Consider the following 24,886-nt stretch of genomic DNA (forward strand, 5'->3'; position numbering starts at 1 on the left):
CCTTGACTTTTTGTACTTTCTGGCCACATTCATAACGTACAGGCTCAGAGGACATCTGTCATGCTTTGCCTTTTAATGAAGTCACAACCATGACAAGCTGTCAGGTTTTATCAACTGTGACCAGTAAAGAGGGCAGTCATTTCACTGTACAGCACTATGCTGCATCAATATCACAACTACAGCCTGTGCCAGCAACTTATGAAGCAGCACACCAAATGTTCTTTGGCATAATGGCCATCTTAAAGTCAAAGGGGTGCAATTCACCATTACCAACAAGATCAATCTATCGAGGGAGATAACAAAAACAGAAATTGCTGGAAAAGCTCAGCAGGTCTGGCAGCATCCGTGGAGAGAAATCAAAGTTAATGTTTCAGGTCAAGTGAGACTTCCTCAGAAACCCGCTAAGCCGTATTTGTTGCTGAACTCTTTTGTTTAATTTTGCAATTTGTCATATCCTAAGTTCTCTCTTCATGTTTGATCAATCATCCTGTAAATATTTTTATTAAAAGAAACTGAGTAATTTAGGTGAAGGGTCAAAGCCTACTGAGCAATGTCTCCAACAAGGTCAAAGAAATGATAAATCAAGCATCTGACTAATAGCTATTAATAGGAGCCCAATTAATAGGCTCAATTAATCATTAATGACCCAATTAATAATTAAGTATTTGATGGCTGATGAAATGAAAGCGATAGAGGATTCTCAGGGTTATTACCGACCAGAAAATGAATAAGACCAGCCACATAAATCCTGTGGGTATGAGAGCATGTCAGGGATGAGGAACTCTGTGGTGAGTAACTCCCTTCCAATTCCCCAAAGCCTGAATATTAAGTAGAAGGCATAACTCAGGAGTGAGATAGAATGGTCCCCATTTGCTTGAATGAGTACAGTTCCAACAGTCAAGCAGTTTGACACCTTCCAAGACAAAACAATCTGCTTGATTGGCACCACATCCACAAACATTCAACCGGTCCACCACCAGTACCTAATATTAGCAGTGCGGACCACCATCTTCAAGATGCACTGCAGGAATTCACCAAGGCTCCCCAGACAGCATCTAAATCCATGACCACTTCCATTTAGAACAGCAAGGGCAGCAGATGCATGGCAGTATCACCTCATCCACATTTCAGCCCTCACACCCACATGCAAGGAAGTAATCAGCATCACAATATTTCCTTCACTATGAGTTGGTGAAAATCCTCACACTTCCTTCAAACAACTCCAACCATTTTAGATAGTAGTTCACTGAAGGACAATTACAGATAGACCATAAACAATGCTCCAATAGGAACACCCACATCCCATGGACAAATTGAAAAAAAAGGAAAATGAAATTCAGTTCAAGATCCTCCTTTTAACTAGAGGCAATATAATGGATAAGACAATGTTGAAAAATAATAATCTTACAGTGAGAGCTTTAATTTTTTCATGTTACTTAAAAGTTACTGAAGTTTCATATTTGTTGATTGTGATTTTTGAAACTTTTTAAAATTCTTCATAGTTTGCATTTTGTTTAAATATCAACAATAAACCTGGTGTAATCATGGCTTCGGTCTAACCAGTCCATGCTGAACATAATCCCAAACTAAACTAATCCCACCTGCCTACTTGTAGCTCATTTCCCTCCAAATGTTTCCTACTCACAGATTTATCCGAATATCTTTTAAACTTTCCAACTGTGCCCACTTCCTCAGGAAGTTTATTCCACCACAAACCACTATGTGCAAAATTTGCTCTCTCATGTTTATTTTAAGTCTTTCTCCTCTCACCTTAAAAATGTGGCCCCTTGTCTTAACCCCCCCCCCATCCTAGGAAAAAGACAATTACCATTAAGTCTATCCATACCCCTCATTATTTTATAAACTTCTGTTTATTTTATTTTATGAACTGTTTAGTTTATAAACTGACTGAATTTATTTTACTGTTTGAGTTTGTTTTACTGACTGATGCAACATGGGCATCACAGGTAAAGCCAACACTGATAGCCCATTCTGAACTGTTCAAGAGCTGCTGTTGGACAGTCTGCTTCAACTACTGCAGCACATGGAATCTAGTCACACCCAAAGTGCTGTTAGGAAGGGTTCCAGGACCTTTACCCAATGGCCATGAAGGAACAGTGATATATTTCAAATCAGATGGTGGTGGACTTGGACAAGAGCTGTAACCACTTGTGCCCCACTCTCGACTCCAGCATCTGCAGTCCTCCCTTTCTCCAGTAACCACTTGGGAACGCCTTTAAGTTAATCTCCAAATAGGCATTTGACGGTCATAGGTTTAGGAAGAGCAATAATACGAGCTTTGAAGACCTACTCCAGGCCATCCTCGACACGGGATGTGTGTGGCCACGGTGTGCTGGTGGTGGTTATAGTGTTGGATGAGGGAAAATCAAATGAGCTGCTTTATTCTGGATGGTATTGGGCTTCTAGAGTTCTGGAGCGGCACTCATCCAGTCAAGTGGAGAGTATTTCATTGTATCCCTGAATTGTGCCTAATTGATAATGGAAAGACTTTTGTAGCGTCAAGGTGACTTAAAGAATTCCCATCCTCTGACCAGCTATTATAGTCAAAGCATGTGTGTGTTGGTGTCAGCTAACTTGCTAAACACCATACCAGTAAAGAAAGCATGCTGTCTGTTGAACCTGTGCTGTGCTGTGCTTCATTCAATATGCTACGACATACAAATTAGAAAGTCTCAAGTTTAATTCTCATTTCTATCATGATAACTAAAACAAAAGTCATCAACAGGATTGCTGAAATTTCCCTCAGAGACCTTTGTGTAATGCAGAAAAGAAACTAGAATTCTCACATCATCGCAATCTAAGAACGTTTGCCAAAACTTTGTGTGGGTGGATATCAGGATGTTCTCATTTGGAACAATTCTCCGATGGTCTACTGGTGCTCATTATCTTGCCTTACACAGAGTCAGTTGTAGAGCCATACAGCACGAAAACAGTCCGTTCAGTCCAAGCAGTCCATGATGACCATAATCACACACATGAAGAATCACAACCCGACTCAAGTACTGGAAGCCACGTACACTTGGGAATTTGACTTTATTGAGAGCCTCTGCATTCAAGTCAGAGGAAAAAGGAAAGAAACTGGGAAAACATTAAATAAATTGTACAAATTCCTTTCTCTCAAATAATAGTATGAATGGACAATTATTTCTGCTGTTCCTGAAATTGAAATTGCATTGTGGCAGCATGAGATATAATTTGCAATCATACACAGTGAGCAGTGTTTCAAAACTTGTCATGATATTTGACTTTGTCATTGAAAACTTTATAAATCTTCTCTGATTTTCAATAAATGATTCAGTGAGCTTGCCTTTTTAATTAATATAGGAATTAACAGAACATCCAAAATAAAATTTTCAGTTATTAAAATAACAATGTGCACATCTTGGATAAAATGTATTTGTAAGTTTTATTTATAGTAATGGAGTAGTTTTTGCTGATTGTATTTGTGTAGCTTATTTTCTGCATCACTGCTCCATTTGTTTTATGGTTGTGAAATAACTTATATTTTTGTACCATCTTATCCACAGAGAACATTTACAATAAAGTTCAGTGGTGTTTCTTCAATTGAACATAATGTTATTCTTGGAAACATCAGTTTTCTAGATTAAAAGATTTAAACTATTTGTGTTACAAGGGCTGAAACTGGATTTACTAATTTAAAAAATAGTGTTACTATCTAAAATATCAAACACAAATGAGGCTACAGAAAATGGAGGGTTTATGTCCGCAACATCAACTCTCCTACTCCTCGGAAGCTGCCTGACCTGGTGCGCTTTTCCAGCACCACCTTTTGCGACTCTGACTCTCCAGCATCTGCAGTCCTCACTTTCTCTCACAGAAAATGGTTGTAAGTTCTTTACAAACACCGCTTCTGCACCCTAACCCCAGAAACTGAATAGCTGTTATTTAAAATGTACCTTTAATTTATCCTTTTTCAAATTTTATTTGTGTAGATACTGCAGCAGAATAATTGGCTTCTCCATCTCTCAAATGCATCAACAATACTCTTAAGAGAGAGTGCAGTGTATCTGCTATATGATTCATGTCTAAAAGTTATCAAGTAAACAGACATCAAGTAGTAGACAAGATTGGCTTGCACTGACAGCACCTCATCTATTTGCCACTATTTGCTAAACAGTCAAATTCAAAAAAAATGTTTTTAAACTATGGTATGTGAGGAATTTGCCAAGGTCATCAACATCCTGTAGGCATATTAAAATCTAGCTCCATTCTACAATCTATTTGAACAAAGTATACATTTATTGAACTTTACATTCCATTTGTTGATATTACCATCTAGCTCCACAAGAATATACATGTTTCCGCTTAAATAACCTTCACAAAAACAAAACGTTGAGCAATGCTCAAATTCTCCAAGTGATTCATTTTGTTTTAAAAACTTGATGTTTTCTTTTATCTGTGAATCGTAAAAAAATGAACACTCAACCAGTATTCTCCCATTTTATTGCATTGTGACAAAAAGCTATGCCTGGTTACTACTCTTCATAAAAATATAAGAAAAAGTTACGTATTGAAATGCTGGTTTGTGGACAATTGGATGTTTGTGATTATGCAAATAGGTTTGGCTGGAAGCTTTTGCCACAAAATTGATCAGAAACCTATTGCAATTGTAAACACAATGTGTACGCAGATTGCCAACTATTTCCAAAGCAGAAAACATGTTTCCATCTTTGGCCAGCTCTGTCAATGCAAGATATTGTAGATAAAACAGCAAGACTGAATTACAATGCAAGAAATTAGGTGCAATCAGAACTGTGTATAACTCAGATGGTTACTGCAATCAAAAATAGATTAGATCAGTTCGACTCTCTAGCTCGAACTACACACCTTCAAGTTCATCTCAGGCTAGATAATCAAATTCTGCTATTAGGAATAGAAACAATTCAAATGCATTGAAAGTCAAAAACATATTTCATAGATTACACCATGTGTGAAGACATGTAAGGAAAACGTAATGACACCAAGAGAAGGTCAAATTGTAGGTTTGTTAGTTATTGGCTCTGCTGTGTATCTCTTCTGAGCTAACAGAACTTTTTTTTACCTTTCAGAATGAACTGGTCCTTTTTAAAATCTGAAGATTGAAGGACTTGATAGTTCTTCTTCTGGAATCCAGGTGTGCAGTCCAAATTCACTGCAAATACTTGTAGCAGGACCTATGATTAGAAAGATTTTGAAGGATAAAAATGACTGCAAGAAACCTCTGTAAGTGACAAAAAATGAACCATATATTTCAGGCCATGCTTCAGTTAAATCCGATTGATTGTAAACTTATTAAAAACACCCCAGCTTTGATTTACATGGATCATGTTCATTAGTCTTTTTCATCAAAACTCAAAGTGTAATCATTGCTAAAACTGTTAGTAACCTTAGCATATTTGAAAATCATTCTATTATACGTTTCCCAGAGGTCTCAGATCCATGAACTGAGAATGTAGCAATGATTTTCTTTCCCTCAGAATATTAATAAAAATGTTAACAGTGGTAAGCATTTGAATAGCTATTATTCAAATTAACTGCATTAATCATGAGAACATAAGAACGAGGAGCAGGAGTAGGCCGTCTGGCCCTTCGAGCCTACTCCACCACTCAATGGCTAATCTTTTTGTGGACCCAGCTCCACTTACTCATGTTTTCACTATATCCCTTAATTCCTTTATTTTTCAATAAAGTGTCTACCTTAGCTTTAAAAACCATTACTGAAGTAGTGTCAACTGCTTCCCTGGTCAAAGAATTCCATAGATTAACAACCCTCTGAGTGAAGTAGTTTCTTCTCAGTTCAGTTCTAAACCTGCTTCCTCTAATCTTGAGGCTCTCTTGTCCTATTCAGATTCCAAACTAGGAGATCCAACATAAATTTCAATCTTAACTATTCAGTCTCCCTTTCACACATACATTTACCAGTCTGAGCCAGGTCATTCAGACCTAAGAGCAAAGGACTATCAACCAAAGTACATTGTGGGTGGTACCTGTGACTAACTTCTGGGTTAAGTGACACCTTTAAAACAAGACAGCTGGGGAATAACTTGGGCCATTATCATCCAAATAATCAGATTGCTCTTGTAATTTAAATAGGAAGCTGCAGCTGGATTGAATGATAAATAATGAAGTCTTTCATTGCTGTAAAGAGTGCCATTTTTATTTGAAGAAAGTTAAAAAGCAGTCCAATACTAGCCAAGATTTATGAAGTACGTCATGCAGCATATCATGCAAGTTCAACATTGTAACACAACAAATACATACACAACAAATAATCATAGCGAGAGGAATGATATTTAGTCCCAAATAGACCATGAATTCAAATAGATTGTGTCGTGACTGCAGTATGATTTCAGTTTTAAGAACCTTTTCAATGTGACAATCTTACCCACAGGAGGCTCGCATTTGTATCTCACACATGAATTAGACTTTAAAAGAGAGAGAATATAAGGAGAGAAAAAGTAGAAAACACGTGTTGAAAATCTGAAGTATAACTGGAAGCAGAATCAGTAAGGGAAAGGCAAGTTAACAACTCAGCTTCATTTCATCCAACGAGGACTTTCAGATAAACAGTGGGAATTGCTGAATTACAGAAATCAGACCTGTAAGTGGCTGCTGAACATCAGTGGGTTTGTTTATTCAGAACAGTGCCCCACACTTTAATCCAATTTGTACACTATTAGCAGAAGTGGCATTTTTAAAAAAAAATTTCAATTGTCAGGGCTCCCCCAGTGACTTAGCTCGTAAGCAGCCAGAGTAGAATAATTCCGCTATTCCACGCGGAATTGATTTCACCTAAGGATTCTTTTTTTATTCCCCGCCGTTCAGTTGTAGGGTATAGACATCTCTGGCGAGGACAGCGTTTATTGTCTATTCCTAATATTCTTGTAAAGAATAGTGTGCCTTCTTTCTTGAGCAGCTACAGTCCTGGGGGTTATTGGGGCACACCCACTGTACTATTAGGAAGGAAGCTCCAGGATTCTGATGCAGTGACAGTGAAGGAGCAGTTAAATAGTTCCAAATCATGATGGTGTGTGGCTGTGAGGGGGAACATGCAGTTGGTGGTGTTCCTTTGCACCTACTGCCCTTATCCTTTTCAGTGGGGGTGATGGTGGGATTGTAAAGTGATGTTGAAGGAGTTTTGTTGAGTTACACTACATCTTGTAGTTGGTGCTCACCATTGCTGAAATAACACCACAAGTGCTGGTATCCTGTCACCAAGTCACCCTTCATTTATACATGGATAGTCCTTGACACTGATCCAACGCCCTCAGAGCCAGCTCTGAGTGAACTGAATGTCTGACACTCCTGTTATCTGGCAGCCAGGGACAGATTAAAAGCTTCAATCAGGGAACTCATATTCTATGATGTCCAGCTAGCTGATCTTATCACAATCACGTTACTGTGCATAGGTGAAGACGATGAATGTTGAACGTGGTGAGGGAAGGATAGTACCAAAACAACTCAATAGGTCGTGGAGTAGTAGATTTATGGCTTGAGTCTGAAAGGTTATGATGTCATGTTATAACGTCACATGCCTAGAAGAGTGTCTGGAGGGAGAGCTCATGGAGGGGACGGTCTCCCCTTGTGTAAATCCATCATTTTGTTGTAGTTTGAAGAGAAAAGATAATCGTTAAAATGCACACAGACAACTGCAAAATCATTCAAGAGATTGTTGGATTCCCTAACACTCCAACCCTAATTAGTGAAGGGAATAAAAATCATCCAAGTATTAATCAATTTTGATTGCCAGCCAATAAACATCCATTGCAGATTTGCTCAATGAATAGATGAGTGGACTCAATACAGAATCAAGCCGTACTATGTCCTTTGTGGTGGAGTAAGATTCCATAACCCACTGGATGGTTCATGGAGGATAATGGCTGAGATAATGAAATGTACACATGGTAGAAAGTGGACATGCATTCAGCTGAGTCACACTGGTAGGAATGGACTGATGGAGCAATGCAGGAGCCTCACAACACTGCCTTCAATAGCAACATCTCAGAAGTGTGACTATAGACAAATTGCCAAACTTTGCTGATCACATTAGCGTGGGAAGATTGCAAACAAAGTCAGTTAATCAAGTGCAACAGGATCCAAACGGAAATTGGTTTGAAATTGACAAATGAAATTCAGAATCAAGAAGTACAATGCTATGCCAATGGAATTTTTACACACAAAGGAATCAAAAGACTTCAGGAGAAATAAAGATGAAAATTGGTGAAAAAATGATTTCAAATATTTTAATCAAGTGCCAATTTTAGCAGATTCACCACTGTGACAAAGCAATCTGAACAGTGAATTGCAAGATGATGTGACACGAATTTAAATTCTCGAATGAAGTAAGGAATTTTTAATAAATGCCAAAACGGAAGATTGGAAAAAGGGTCACAGGAAGAAGAATGTGCCAATATGTCAGTTAAAACATGAAACACTCAAAGTAAATGACCAGAATACAACTTGCACATGTCCTTTTCTAATGGGAGGTCTGTGGTATCAGGGATGTGTAGATTAGGTGTAAATGTAGAGTAATAGGGTAGGGTGGGTTACTCTTTGGAGAGTCAGTGTGGACTTGTTGGGCCGGATGGCCTGTTTCCACACTGTAGTAATTCTATTATTGTATGAAATCTCAGAACAGATAATAAGAAATATACTGATGCAATGCAAATATTCATCTCTGTTTTTATTGTTTCCGAAAATGTCAAGTGCTATATGATCAAATTTTAACAACTGGTATCCCTAGATTGTGCAGTTTTCAGCCTACTCTGTTGTCTGGACCAACTTACTCTAAAGATAGTTAAACTACCGTGTTGACTACTGCAATTTGGTTTACACCTTGCTTTTATTGAAAGATAAACATTAAACATCAATTGAAGCTCCAGATGCCACTGGCAACAAAATGTTGTTACAATATTACCAATCTACGTATGTTACAATCTCTCTAATTGACGTAATTTGGCAATGCTTAACTGACACCTTTTAATATAACAATTATGAAAGCTCCATTGTAAAATTGCAGGTCTATTCTAGTGCACTTAAGGAACACATCAATTGATCAGTTTTGTTGACAAAAGTTGTAGATTACTTTAGAATTCAGCATTTTGTACATTTTCATCAATATTCATGAGAACAAAATACTTTCAAAATCTAAAGATAGTTTCTACCAAGGTGTCAGTGTTTTATGAATTTGTTAGTCACAAGTATTCCCAAAGAGTCCCATTTTATATTTTGGTGCAAATGTATGTTCCCAGTTCCAATTAGGATAGCAGCACTTAAAGAAGGGCACCAAATTTAAACAGCATGTGCCAAAAGGTTACTTGACTGCGTCTACTTATTTGTGTTTTGTTTCTCTTGTTGGAAAGTAATTGTGTAACTAATTCCAGTTGTTTATTTTTATCTCTTCAGGTTTTTTGGGACTTGCCTATTGCAGTCATGAAGCTATTACAGTTAACAAACTAGAGGCAGCTACATAACTACTTACTTGGCATCGTGAGGCGCAAATAGCAGGCTAGCTCTTGCCTTACCTGATAAATACTACCATTTGCACTACTCATGCAGTGTTCATGCAACTGGCTGCATCACATGTGGTAGTGAGTGGACATGCATTTCTTGGCAGGAAAGGAATAATGGAACAATGCAAGTACCTCCTTCATCAGGTGGTGAAGGAGCAGTGCTCTGAAAGCCAGTGTTTCCAAATAAACCTGTTGGACTATAATTTAGTGTTGTGTGATTTTTAACTTTGTACACTCCAGTCCAACACTGGCATGTCCAACTTATGATTAACATCTATGAAGTGTGACAACAGACAAATTGCCAATCGAATCAGAGTAGGAAGACTGAAAACAAAGCTTGTTGATCAAGTGCAACAGGACCCAGACAGATTCTGCCTGGTTAGTAAATGATAAAATGAAATTCAGAGTCAAGAAGTGCAAGGTTTTGAGGGTAGAATCAAATAGAGTACTAGAAACTAGAATAAACTATTAAGATAAAAATGTTTAAGCCATAAGCAGCATGTGGCAGCAGTAAAGATCATTCACATAGCCTTTGGAACAGAATGCAAATTACTGTATGTTGACAACTCCCTGGTGTATCTGCTGGTTAGGAATCTCTGAAAATCAAAGAAGCTCATTCTTTTCTAATCCAAATGGAAACAATTCATAATGTTGTTCAAATTCTTGGAAAATTTAAAACTATTCCTCAAAAATGTCATCCAATCTTCCTGACGTGGAACTTCAGTCGGTGTGGGAAATATTCACAAACTACTGTCCAATCTTCTTGAAACTAAAACTCTCACTTCTGGATAAGTGGAGGTGAAACTTCACCAAACAGAATGGAATCATCATCAGGGCAATGCACATGCTCATAGAACAGAATATACTCATCATCTTGACTTGAAATATCTTTAAGTCTGGGTTGAACCACTGTGGAAGATGGAGTAGGACAAGAGTTTGCAAGCGCAAACAGGATTTGTTCTGTTCTTGCAAGACAAATAGGAGCTTTAATCACTACCACTGTCAGTAAACATTGCTTTAAAGCAAGCTTTATTGGATAAAGTGGGCCTACTCACCTCCCCAACCCCCAAAAAAACTTTATGGCCAAGTGTGAAGCAATTTTAAAACATCAGAAACTATTGTATTTGCTGATCCTGGACCAAGAAAAGATAAAGTATCAAAATTCTTGACTTCTAATATCATTGACCAATAATACATGGTTCATCTGATCATCTTGGGCGACAGGGTCAACAACATGCCTTTGACCAAGGAAACATGTGGTTTCCATGTTTCCTGCTTCTTCTGAACTCTAATTCGCTTTGGAGGTGATCCGCTTTTAAAAGGTGGCCTCACACTGCAAAATTGTGTCAGGTAGCTCACTCTGCCACAGTGAAGGCAATGCATGCCCTCTGCTGAACAATTCTTTTGCCTGCTTGCACCACAATGCTAGCGCCTCAAAATCATGATATCTGATTTTTAGAAGTTTTTTTTTCTGTGGGTTGAAGCAGCCACCTTTTGGCCTAGCTCACTGAGGCTCTGCTTTGTGATGCATTGTCCCTTAGCAATGCACTTTGTGCCCAGCATGTCTTATTCAAAAGGTAAGTTCTTACTGACTGCAGTTAATCAAGGAGTACACCATGGACAGCCTCAAAGAGCTCCCCTCTTAATGCTACATCTTCACACAAATTAGCAACACTACTCTTGATGGAGTCTGCTGAGATTGCTTGCTTCAGGGACCCTTGCTAAATCCAACACATTTGCTGAAGTAGATCTTGAAGACCATTATGATAAACTGAAAATCCGCTGGTTTCATCAGGATCTTCATGATAAATGATCTCTTCAGCTATGAGACCCACTGTGCTGAAGAAAACACTGTCCTGAAGTTGTTTCTGCTTCAAATGAAGGCCGAAGAGAACTTTGAACCATGTTTGTCATGAGTGCCATTAGACCTCCAAACATTCTGAAGAGCTTTGAAAAGGATAGGGATTGCCAAGTTGGTGTATCATGCTGTCACTTCTAAGTATGCCTATTTTACCTCACTTTGGGCAAAACCTCAATTTCTTGACATGAGCCAAGCAGTCTAGCTACAAACTTGGAGAAATGTTCTGAGAACCTCCTTGCCCCATAACTGTACGAACTGGTCTCATAGTTCTGCTAAATCTTTCTGAATGAAAAAATGCCAACTGCCTTTGAACGATGGTTTCACCGTTTCCCCATGTTTGATTGGACTCTCGTGTGAATTCTTTGGGTGCGGCTTGTAACTGTAAATCCATGCTGATGCTTACGGACTGCATGATACAGCTACTGAGCAGGAGGCTTTGAGCTGTACAGTGTTCAATATCTTGCTAAAGCACTTATACATAACTGTAACATGACTGCTTGCTACAGAGGGCCATCTGTACAATCAAACCCCACCATTCCACAAGGCTAAGCAGTTCATGTCATTTCAGATAACCCCTGACAGATTGTTGATAACAGAACAGCTATCAGTTTGGAATGGATCTTGGAAACAGAGTGTGGTGTTCAGCTCAGCAGCTGAGCATACCCAAACTGAAATGAAAACAACTGCCTCACCTGCTGTTATAACACCTGCTGGAAGAAACCCTCCAAAAACTTGCTGGACATACGCAGGTAAAATGATGATAGACATATCCAGGAAATAACATTGTGCCAAGCACCAGATAAATTTTGAGCCCACAAGACGGAACCAGTACATATACTGCCATTTTCAATGTAGTCTCACTGAGCAAGTTAGATGAATATCATGCTGAAGAGTATATGAGAGGAAAGGAAGACAACAAACAAGAAAAAAGGAAAAGTGTTCAAAACAAACTCAAAATTTGACTCCCCTAAAAAAATGTCCAAAATGGCATTTGTGTTCATATGCAGATCAAGTGCAAGTCATTTAGGATGCCATTTTGGTGAGTGTTAGCAATCAGTCAATGAGAACACACAATGAACATCTGCTGGGCGTAAGCAAAATAGACATCTCATGATACCAGGGTGTAAGACTGATTTCATGTCTCAACTCATGTCCTCTCAATCAGACATGGCTGAACATTCATTCAGCAGCAGGCAAGGTTACCAGTAGTGTAGATCAAAATGATCAACTAGTTTCTAGTTAGTTGCGAATCAGTTTTCACTGGCAGGTGATGCAATTATAAAAGAAATATTTGGTGCTATTGAAAATCATGAAAACCCGATAAAACCTACAGGGAGTGGTCGGGCAGCCACTTCAGGACTTTGATCTGATCTTCAGATTACACCTTTTTATACCCAAGGTACAAACAGATTTTGGTTCATTTGTAATGTATCAGATTTGGCCCAGTTCATATGGTCTAATTGGAAAATATATTATTGAAGTACTTGAGGTAGAGTTAGATTTTGTTTGGGACTAAGTATGAGTCTTGTATCAGGACAAGTATCAAATCCTATTTAGGTTTAAAAACAGGAATTAAAAGACAGTAGATGTGCATTGCTGAAAAAAAACAAAGTTCTTTCATGTCCAGCACTCAAGACATTTTGCAACAATACCAATGCAACATGAACAACACCATTGTTTGGCAAGTGATCTCTGGTGCAGTCACTGCCACAGAGAATACACCTATTATTTCAGATTGACACTTAACAGCCAGGCTTTGTTTAAATTTTAAAAGAGGCAGGTTGAATCTGAGTGGTCAGAGAATTGAAACACGAACCAGCAAATGGTTGTCATTTATTTTGTTAAGTTGAAACATGCTGTGCATGTACATCTTCTGTCTGCAAAGACCAGGGCCCTGTGTGCTAATATATGTAGCGTCCAGTACACACAAGTGCACCACACTGCAAGCCCAACTGCTCATCTTAAAATGGTTTTTATCGTAATTCCTTATACATTCAGAATTATCCAGCAAACATTGTCCAACTGCAACATTGCATCGTAACACATTCTCCATAACGATGCCTCAGCCTCTCAGAGTCCACTTGAAACTAAATAGCATTTGCACAATTGTTATTTTACTCTGTGAATTGGTATTCTTATGAAATGTACTTGAATACAAGATGAAAACCCTCAATAAAAATGTGTTTTCAGCAACACAAATTCTGGACAACCAAATGATGTGCTGGATAGATTATTTCCAATTTCCTGGTGCATTAAAAAAAATTCAGTCTCTAGTGACTCAAATGATTGCCAAAGTGATGCAGCAAAAGATTATTTTAATGGATTTTTTTGAAAATATAATGAGGGTATTGGTATTTGAGAGTTTTGAAAGCAGTGAAACACCAGGACTCCCAAACGTCTGCACTACAGTAGTGGCTACTCACTGAAATAGGAGACAGCTGATTGATCCAAGCTGAAAAGAGACGTCCAAAAGAGAAAGGGTGCATCGAGCAGTAATAGAGAAACTGTACCATTGTATAGGAACAATGTAAGTAAGGGCAGCAAACCAGGTGTGCATGACATAGGTCTGGGAAATGAATGGCAGGTTTTGTTTGGTTTTCTGCTTTTCCAACAGCACTACAGCAAGTAATGAGAAAAAGTCTTTCAAAACAGGCATAATTTGACTGAAACGATTGCTGTAAAGACAAGATAACACAGAATATTTCTCATCCTGACAGGCTGCGTGACGCCTTTGTGTTCCACTAAAAAATATTCTTAAGTTATCTGACCTTTCCTTTGAAATCAAAACCATTAATGGTGAAAACATGCTAAACATTTAGAATCAATACCCTCAAATCCCTGAGAAAATGCAGTTACACTACCAGTAATGTAATAAATAATCCATCAGTGATTTAAAAAAAAACACTCTGCTACACTTTTCTCCATTTATGAATGGAGAGAAAAGCTCACTTTTAATTAGTATTGACTCTTGTAACTTTGTCAATGAGCAAGGTGACATTTTGAGAGATGCCTTTCCTGAGAGTTTTTAAAAGAAAAAAAAAACAATCATTGTAATACAACTAGAATAAATCATCTTTTAACATAACTTAATTAGTTCACAAATAACTTGCATGAAGTAAATGTCAGACTTGTCATCAATATCGCCATGGTGTGCATACTTTTTAATCAAAAATGGTTCAATGGTACCATTAAGTGGTCCAGTCTGTCAACACCATTGGATATTTTTAAATGTAACCTCAATTGTCTGACATCATTCCTGGTATATTTATGTTTCTAGTTTCTAATATTCATTACTTCTGCCAAATTGAATTTTATTCACTCCTTCTCCATCTATGTACATGATTTATCCATGATTCATGGTCTTTAACTGACTAATTCAAATGTAGATTTTATTTCCTCCTCCTGTGCTAGTCATTAGTTTACTATCATCTTCGAACCCAACCATTTTAGTTCACATTCCTCTTAGTCATTATTTTAGTAGCGTAGAAACATTATGGCACAGTGGTTAGCACTGCTGCCTCACAGCACCAGAGACCCGGGTGCAATTCCCGCTTCAGGCGACTGACTGTGTGGCGTTTGCACATTCTCCCTGTGTCTGCTTGGGTTTCCTCTGGGTGCTCCGGTTTCCTCCCACAGTCCAAAAATGTGCAGGTTAGGTGAATTGGCCATGCTAAATTGCCCATAGTGTTAGGTGAAGGGGTAAATGTAGGGGAATGGGTCTGGGTGGATTGCGCTTCGGCGGGTCGGTGTGGACTTGTTGGGCTGAAGGGCCTGTTTCCACACTGGAAGTAAGCTAATCTAAAAAAATTACAGTCCGCTGAACTGTTAATTAAGAGATGCAGGAACTGGTCTGGGGATCCAGGCACAAATTTGAATTCAATTAATTACAAATATCTGGAATGAAGTGTCTAATGAAGACCATGAATCCACTGTCAATTGTTGGAAAAATCCATGTGGCTCACTTATATTCTTAGGGAAGGAAACTGCCATCCTGACCTAGTCTGGTCTGCTTATGAATCCAGACCCACAGCAATGTGGTTCACTCTTATCTGTTCTCTGAACAATTATTAGGGATGGGCAATAAATACTGGCCTAGCCAATAACACCCTTATCCTATGAATGAATCTTCAAAAATAGTACAGCCCATCACCACTTTGAGGCAGACATACTTATTAATTCTTCACACACAGTGCAATTGCATTTTTAAAAATTCTCTCATGTGATGTGGGCATTGCTGACTGGCCAGCATTTATTGCTTGCCCCTAATTGCCCTTGAGAAGGTGACAGTGAGCTGCCTTCTTGAACTGCAGTCCGCCTGCTGTGAGTTGATTCTCAATGCCATAAATGAGGTAATTACAGGATGTTGACCCAGTGAGTGAAGGAACAGCAAAATATTCCCAAGTGAGGATGGTGAGTGGCTGGAGAGGAACTTGAGGGTGGTGGTGCTCCCTTATGTCTGCTGCTCTGTCCTTTGAGATGGAAATGGTCACAGGTTTGGAAGGTACTTTGTGAGGATCTTTAGTGAATTTCCACAGGGCATCTTGGAGAAAGTACACATTGCTGCTACTGAGCATCAGTAGGAGACGGAGTGGATGGTTATGGATGTGGTGCCAATCAAGCCTGCTGCTTTGTCCTAGATGGAGTCAAGTTTCTTGAGCACTGTTGGAGCTACACTCATCTAGGAAAACGGGGACTATTCCATCACACTCCTGATTTGTGCCTTGTAAATGAGGTACAGGCTTTGAGGAGTCAGGAAGTGTAATATTCCTGGTCTCTGACCTGCCCTTGCAGTCATTATGATTGTGCAGCAAGCTCAGTTATTTTTCTGGTCAATGGTAACTCGCAGGATACTGATAATGGTAACGTCATTGAATGTCAAGGGGCAATGGTTAGATTGTTTCTTACTGGTGATGGTCATAGGCTGGCATTGTTGTGGCATGAAGGTTACTTGCCACTTCTCAGTCCGAGCCTGGATGTTGTCCAGATCTTGTTGCATTTGAACATGCACTACTTCAATATCTGATGAGTCACAAATGGTGCTGAACATTGTGCAATCATCGGCGAACTTCAGACCTTATGATGGCAGTCATTGAAGAAGTGGATGCAAATGGTTAGACCAAAGAAGTACTCCTGCAGAGATGTCCTGGAGCTGACGTGACTGACCTCCAACAACCATGACCATCATCCCATATGCCTGATATGACTCCATCTAACGGAGAGTTTGGCCCCTGATATCTATGGATTTGAGTTTTGCCAGGGCTCCTTGATGCTGCACTTGGTCAAATGTGGGCTTGATGTCAAGGGCTGTCACTCTCACCTCACCTCTGGAATTCAGCACTTTTGTTCATGTTCAAACCAAGACTAAAATGAAATCAGAAGCTGAGTGGCCCGTGTGGAACCCAGACTGGGTGTTCCTGAGTAGGTGTTATTTAATAGTGCTGTTGATGACACTTTACAAAGGATCAAGAGTAGACTGATGGATATTAAGTGGACAGGTTGGATTTGTCCTGTTTTTTATGTACAGGACAAACTGTGTAAATTTCTATTGTCAGGTAGATACTAATGTTGTAACTGTATTTGAAGAGTTTGGCTAGGGGAGCAGCAAGTTCGGGAGCACAAGTGTTCAGAATATTATCATGGCCCATAGCCTTTGCAATACCTAGTATCTCCAACTGTTTCTTGATTTCAGGTGGAGTGAATCAAATTAGCTGAACCTTGGTTCATTTACTCCTCCCACCTCCCCTCACCCCATCTTCATCACATATAGCAACCTTTTCATAGCTTTAAGTAATTCAGAAGGGTCACTGGGCCCAAAATGTTAACTCTACTTTCTCTCCACAATTGCTGCCAGACCTGCTGAGTTTTTCCAACATTCTTTATTTTTGATTCTGATTTCCAGCATCTGCAGTTCTTTGGTTTGTGTTGAATGCTGACAGTCTAATTGGTTACCAACTTTGTAGTGTTATTTTTCTGCATTAGCAGCGAATTAGCTCCACTCTACTGTTTGCTTCTATAACCATACTTTGAAAGGAACAACATAACTCACTGTTGTAATAATGTTCTCCATTAAGAAGTAAGAACTAATTGTGAACAGAATAAATCTCCTGTGGTACACACTCGTGACCACACAGCAGTCGTGTTTTGAATGATACTATCAGTTCACCAGCTACACAAAGCAGTGAGAAATAAACTGCTGCTTCTGCAAGTAAGAGTCTAAAGTGAGATTATTTCTAAATTATAGGAATCAGAAGACATTGTTTAATTTTAAAATTATTTATGGATTCTTCATTGGAAAGTCTGTCAGTTTATTCAGTGTTCTAACTGGCCTGAATGGAAAGACATGTTTTCAATTTTACGATCATGGGAGGTCATATTGCAGCTGTACAGGACATTGGTTCGGCCATTTTTGGAGTAGTGCATGCAATTTTGGTTTCCCTCCTATAGGTAGGATGTTGTGAAACCTGAAAGGTACAGAAAAGATTGACAAGGATCTTGCAGGGTTGGAGAGTTTGAGCTATGGGGACAGGCTGATTAGGCTGGGGCTATTTTGGCTGGCGTATCAGAGACTGAGTGGTGACCTTATAGAGGTTTACAAAATCACGAAGGGCATGGATAGGGTGAAAAGACAATGTCTTATCCCTGGGATAGGGAGTCCAAAATTAGAAGGCATAGGTTTAAGGTGAGGGGGGAAAAATTTAAAAGGGATCTAAGGGGCAATGTTTTCACGAAGAAGGTGATGGGTGTATAGAATGAGCTGCCAAAGGAAGTGGAGGAGGCTGGTATAAAGACAACATGTAAAAGACATCTGGATGGATAGGAGTCGAAAGGGTTGAGGGATATGGGCCAAATGGGATGAGATTTATTTAAGATATCTGGTCAGCATGAATGGGTTGGACCGAAGAGTCTGTTTCCATGCTGTATCGTTCTATGTTTCAAGAGAAGAAACAAGTTCCCATGGAATGTTTATCAGAAGTAAAGATGCAACATTGTCATTCTTGGACTCACTTACTCACTGTGAATAAGAAACTTTGTGCAGAACACAAAATTACTCCAACTGCAACCTCAATAATGTCTGAATTAAGTTCATTACTATTGCCTTGCATTTCCTCTCTCTAAGGAATGCACTGGAAAACAAGTCCTGTTATTTCCAGAGTCATCACCGAAGTTAAATACTTTATAAAAGTAGACAAAGTTCCCTAATTTTCCTGTCTTTTTATGCAATGGTGGACAGAAAGCGTAGCCCAGGATTCTGTCCCAAACAATAATTACTATTGTAAGGGCATAATATATCTGCAATTATTTTTGATGTGACTCTCATTACTTCTACCCTAGTTGACATTTGAAAGGTCTCAATCTATTGACATTAAGCATAGATTGTTACTAATCTTTTTAGAGTTCTGTTGTACAAGGTAATTGTCCTGAAGGAACTAAAATGTTGAAATTTCATTCATGTGACCCAGTCTGATGATGTCTCACAGTCCTTCCATGCTGACCTTGGAAGAAAAAAATGTATTCTGTGCAGCTCCCCAGAGTCTTTGTAATTATGCCTGATGAGGAAAAGGTTATACATATGAATATTGCGCAATAAACCTTCTTGTCAATGATGAAAAGTGCCTGTCTTTTTAGATTAGATTAGATTACAGTGTGGAAACAGGCCCTTTGGCCCAACAAGTCCACACCGACCCATCGAAGGGCAACCCACCCAGACCCATTCCCCTACATTTACCCCTTCACCTAACACTATGGGCAATGTAGCATGGCCAATTCATCTTATCTGCACATCTTTGGACTGTGGAAGGAAACTGGAGCACCCGGAGGAAACCCATGCAGACACGGGGAGAATGTGCAAACTCCACACAGTCAGTCGCCTGAGGCGGGAATTGAACCCGGGTCTCTGGCGCTGTGGGGCAGCAGTGCTAACCACTGTGCCACCGTGCCGCCCCCCTGTTGTGGAAAGTGATGTACCCTCTACCACCGATCATTAGACAGACCTGAGACAAAGTATTGACCAAGCAAGATTGGTGTCAGCAGGTCCCCTCAAACAATCCTTATTCTAAATCACATACTGGCAAAAGTAGCAGAGACCACAAATTATCAGGAGTGCCAACCAGTGTAATACCACAAATACCACAAGCGAGTCGTGAGTTCATGGAATGCCCTGCCAGTAGCAGTGGTGGACTCTCCCTCTTTATGGGCATTTAAACGGGCATTGGATAGGCATATGGAGGATAGTGGGCTAGTGTAGGTTAGGTGGGCTTGGATCGGCGCAACATCGAGGGCCAAAGGGCCTGTACTGCACTGTATTTTCTATGTTCTATGTACTGTGGCTTTTACAAAAGATGAAGGGTTACAGCTTTCATGCTACTTACTTTTCAATTGCTAACACCCTTTTCAAAAATTTAAACTCCTTTACATTCAAAGACACCTGAGGTGAAATTTTCATAAGTTCACACAAGGAAGGCATTGGTATGGATTCTGGTCAGAACCACACACAACAGCGACCAGTTAAGTAATTACTTTCAGAATGTGGTTTATAATATCATTTCTAGCTGTATAAGTGGACAGAAATAAATATGATTGGCTAAAGCGAGTTTCAAATATTGTTAGAGCCAATTAATTCGTTTATGGAGTTTTGCTGGTTTAACATTACTGAATAATAAAATCAATCATCGATTTGAACATAGAACATAGAGCAGTACAGTACAGAACAGGCCCTTCAGCCCACGATGTTTTGCCAACCATTGATCCTCATGTGAGGTAAACCTAATGTACGAACTCTCAAATTTCTGTGACCATATGCATGTCCAGCAGTCTCTTAAATATCCCCAATGACCTTGCTTCCACAACTGCTGCTGGCAACGCATTCCAAGCTCTCACAACTCTCTGCGTAAAGAACCTGCCTCTGACATCCCCTTTATACTTTCCGCCAAACAGCTTAAAACTATGACCCCTCGTGTTAACAGTTTCTGCCCTGCGAAAAAGTTTCTGGCTATCAACTCTATCTATGCCTCTCATTATCTTGTACACCTCAATTAGGTCCCCTCTCTTCCTTCTTTGTTCCAATGAAAAAAGCCCAAGCTCAGTCAACCTCTCTTTGTAAGATAAGCCCTCCATTCCAGGCAGCATCCTGGTAAACCACCTCTGAACCCTCTCCAAAGCATTCACATCTTTCCTATAATAGGGCGACCAGAACTGGACACAGTATTCCAAGTGCGGTCTAACCAAAGTTTTATAGAGCTGCAACAAGATCTCACGACTCTTAAACTCAATCACCCTGTTAATGAAAGCCAAAACACCATATGCTTTCTTAACAACCCTGTCCACTTGGATGGCCATTTTAAGGGATTTATGTACCTGCACACCAAGATTCCACTGTTCCACCATACTGCCAAGACTCCTGTCTTTAATCCTGTACTCAACTTTCAAGTTCGACCTTCCAAAATGCATCACTTCGCATTTATCCAGGTTGAACTCCATCTGCCACCTCTTAGCCCATCTCTGCATCCTGGCAATATCACGCTGCAGCCTACAACAGTCCTCTATACTGTCAACGACACCTCCAACCTTTGTGTCATCTGCAAACTTGCTGACCCATCCTTCAATCTCCTCATCCAAGTCATTAATAAAAATTACAAAGAGTAGAGGCCCAAGAACAGAGCCCTGTGGAACACCAATCACCACAGACTTCCAGGCAGAATATCTTCCTTCCACTACCACTCGCTGTCTTCTGTCGACCAGCCAGTTCTGTATCCAGACAGCTAAAATTTCCTCGTATCCCATTCCTCCTAACTTTCTGTATGAGCCTACCATGGGGAACCTTATCAAATGCCTTACTGAAGTCCATATACACAACATCCACCACTCGGCTCTCATCAACATGTCTAGTAACATCCTCAAAGAACTCAATAAGATTTGTGAGGCATGACCTGCCCCTCACAAAGCAATGCTGACTGCCTTTAATCAAACCATGCTCTTCCAGATGGTCATAAATCCTATCCCTCAGAATCCGTTCTGACATCTTGCAGACGACAGACCCGAGATTGACTGGTCTGTAGTTGCCGGAGATTTCCCTATTTCCTTTCTTGAAGAGAGGAATTACATTTGCCTCCCTCCAGTCCTCAGGTACGACTCCGGTGGAGAGCGAGGATGCAAAGATCTTTGCAAGCGGTGAAGCAATCATATTTCTCACTTCCCAAAGCAGCCGAGGACAAATCTAGTCTGGCCATGGCGACTTGTCAACCTCAATGTTTGTCAAAATTTTCAACACACCAGCTTCCTCAATCTCTATCCGTTCCAGCATGCTTACCTGCTCCTCAATGGTTTCATTCACTACGAGGTCTTTTTCTTTCGTAAAGACAGAAGCAAAAAACTCATTTAGGGCTTCCCCTACCTCCTCAGACTCTATACACAAGTTCCCTATGCTATCCCTGATCGACCTTACTCTTTCTTTGATCATTCTCTTATTCCTCGCATACGTGTAAAATGCCTTTGGATTCTCCCTAATCCTTCCTGTCAAGCCTTTTTTGTGCCCCCTCCTGGCTCTCCTCAGACCATTTTTGAGCTCCTTACTCGCCTGTCTGTAATCTTCTAGAGCTGAGCAAGACCCTTGCTTCCTCCACCTTATGTAAGCTGCCTTCTTTCTTTTGACGAGAAGCCCTTCCGCTCTCGTCATCCAAGATTCCTTTATCTTACCCCTTCTTGCCTGTCTCAGAGGAACACACTCGCAACTGTTCCTTAAACAGTCTCCACATGTCTCTAGTGCTCTTTCCATAGAGCAATTGCTCCTCGTCCATGCTTCCCAACTCATGTCTGATAGCATCATATTTTCCTTTTCCCCAATTAAATATCCTCCCAATGTGCCTGCTTCTCTCCTTCTTCATAGCTATGTGGAATGTGAGGCAGTTGTGGTCACTATCACCAAAATGCTCTCCCACCACAAGATCTGATACCTGCCCCGGCTCATTGCCGAGCACCAAATCCAAAATGGCCTCTCCCCTCATCGGCCTGTCAACGTACTGAGTTAGGAAACCCTCCTGAACATACCTTACAAAAATAGCTCCTTCCAAACCATCTGCTCGAAGGAGGTTCCAATCAATACTGGGAAAGTTAAAGTCACCCATTACAACAACCCTACTACATTCACACTTATCCAAAATCTGCCGACCTATGCTTTCTTCCATCTCCCTGCTGCTATTGGGGGGCCTGTAGTAAACCACTAATAAGGTGACTGCTCCCTTACTGTTCCTAATTTCCACCCATATTGACTCAGTGGGTAGACCCTCCTCAACAATGGTAACTTCTGTAGCTGTGATATCCTCTCTGATTAGCAGTGCTATAGTCCCTCCTCTTCCACACCCCCCACCCCCACCCCGCCCCACACCCCATTCTTTAGAAATGTTCTAAACCCTGGAACATCCAGCAACCATTCCTGCCCCTGAGAAACCCATGTCTCTGTTATGGCCACAACATCATAGCACCAGGTACTGATCCATGCTCTAAGCTCATGATTTTTATTCCTGATACTCCTTGTATTAAAGCAAACACACTTTAACTGATCCCTTAGTTCTTTCCCAGGAAATTCCTTCCCACTGGCTGCGCTACCTCTTGCTATTGCCTCATCTCCATCAACTCTCACCACTGGTATTGAGTGGATAGGTTTCTGGCAGCTGTTCATGACTAATTGGGATTTGCTTAATGCATAAACAGTCTTCCCCCTAATCGTGCTTTGAATTTGATCCACAGAATATTAATTTTAAAAATTGTTATTTAAGTCAATCATTATCGACTGCTTTACAAATATTTTTCAGAATCTATGCAGAGATGTCAGATTCAGCATTCTGGTGTCTTATCTGAGATTATCTGCTTGATGCAACATAATTATGTTTTCCCATCAGATTTGCTGTGGCTTTACTTATGGAGGAGCTAGAGGAAATGCTATTTAGCCATGTTATGATTTCAGATAATGTTATTGCTGGACAAGTCAGATCACACACTGAAATCTGGCTTTATAGATCATATTTTAGTTTGTTTTGGTTTTAATGAAGTGTAATCATAATCACTTAATCATAAGGAGGCAATACTACAGGTTGTTTAACCATTAACTTGATTTATTATTGTCACATGGACCTCAGCAGTGAAAAGTTTTGTTTTACATGGCAAAGCAGGCAGATCAAAATATACAAAGATCGAGTGATTTGAACAGAGCAAGGAATACAATGTTACATCTACAAAGAAGGTGCACAAAAGCAAGATCAACATTAGATTTGAAATTTGAGAGGTCCACTCAGTCTAATATCAGCAGGGAAGAAGCTGTTCTTGAATCTGTTGGTATGCGTGTTTAGGCTTCTGTATCTTCTGGCTGACGGAAGAGGTTGAAAGAAATTATAACTGGGGTGGGAGCTGGTCTTTAATGATGTTGGCTGCCTTTCTGCAGCATTGAGAAGTGTAGATGGAGTCAATGGATGGAAGGTTAGTTTGTGTGATGGTCTGGGCTGTGCACACAACTTTCTGCAGTTTCTTACTGTCTTGGGCAGAGCAGCTGCTGTACCAAACCCAAATAGAATACTTTCTATAGTAGCATATCTGTAAAAATTCATAAGGGCCTTTATGGACATGCCGAATTCCCTTAGCCTCCTGACGAAGAGAAAACATTGTGGGGCCTTGACTATCACATCAATGTGGGTGGTCCAGATCTAATTTTTGGTGACAGAAGTCCATGAAGAAATTAAAATTGAATAAACGAAACTCCCGACTTATAACACAAAATCCAAAGATTTTAAGCAAACAGTAAATGTATAATCCCGTTAATCATAACCTGCTCCTAAACTGAAGGGGAAAACAAATGCTTTTGTATAGCTCTCAAAACACACCTTATATAGCAAATGCACTTACGCCAGAGCCCTTTCTCAAACACTCGATTGATTTCAATCACTGGTGACTTTAACTTCGACTGAAACAGCAGATAACTTCCTCCTGGAGCTATCAGGCCCAAGCTTAGATTTACTAAAATTGAAGTAACCTCATCAGGGCTTTTTCCTCAATCTCTCTGGTCTGCAACCAATACTAACTCTTTACTCTAAGGTAATCTAGTTTCACCAAATCCTTTCCTTCTGAGGAACACTGGTCTTTGTGAGTATTTTCATCCAAGGAATTCTCAGAACTCAAAAGTAAAACAATAAAAAAATCTCATGAAGATAAGAGTAATATGTAAGCTTAAGAGAAAAAGATCATAGGGTGCTTGAATAGGGAATTGAATACAATGTTACATACACCCCAAAGTGATGCTGGGGCAGTGAGTAAATTTAAGGAAGAGTTCAACAGATTTTGATTGGTAATTAGTTAAGAGCTATGGAGAGAAGGCAGGAAAACGGGGGTGCGGAGCATGTCTACCATGATCGAATGGTGGAGCAAACTCTGGTCGAATGGCTTAATTATGCTCCTATATCTTATGAAAAACAAGTTCCATAAGTCTGTGACAAGCCTTGAATCCCCA

General features: G+C 39.9%; 1 protein-coding gene across 1 annotated transcript in view; it reads right to left on the minus strand.

The window, feature by feature from the left end:
* Positions 1-24,886, minus strand: part of cdh13 (cadherin 13, H-cadherin (heart)) — a 1,096,178-nt gene that overhangs the window by 886,474 nt on the left and 184,818 nt on the right. The window contains exon 2 of the mRNA XM_043706651.2: positions 5,084-5,195. Coding sequence (XP_043562586.2) covers positions 5,084-5,195 — 112 coding nt within the window. The remainder of the gene's footprint in view (positions 1-5,083; positions 5,196-24,886) is intronic.

The sequence above is a fragment of the Chiloscyllium plagiosum genome, unplaced genomic scaffold (assembly GCF_037043375.1).
Source record: "Chiloscyllium plagiosum isolate Xiang-an unplaced genomic scaffold, Cpla_swu_hap1 HiC_scaffold_17, whole genome shotgun sequence".
NCBI classification, from domain to species: Eukaryota; Metazoa; Chordata; class Chondrichthyes; order Orectolobiformes; family Hemiscylliidae; genus Chiloscyllium; species Chiloscyllium plagiosum.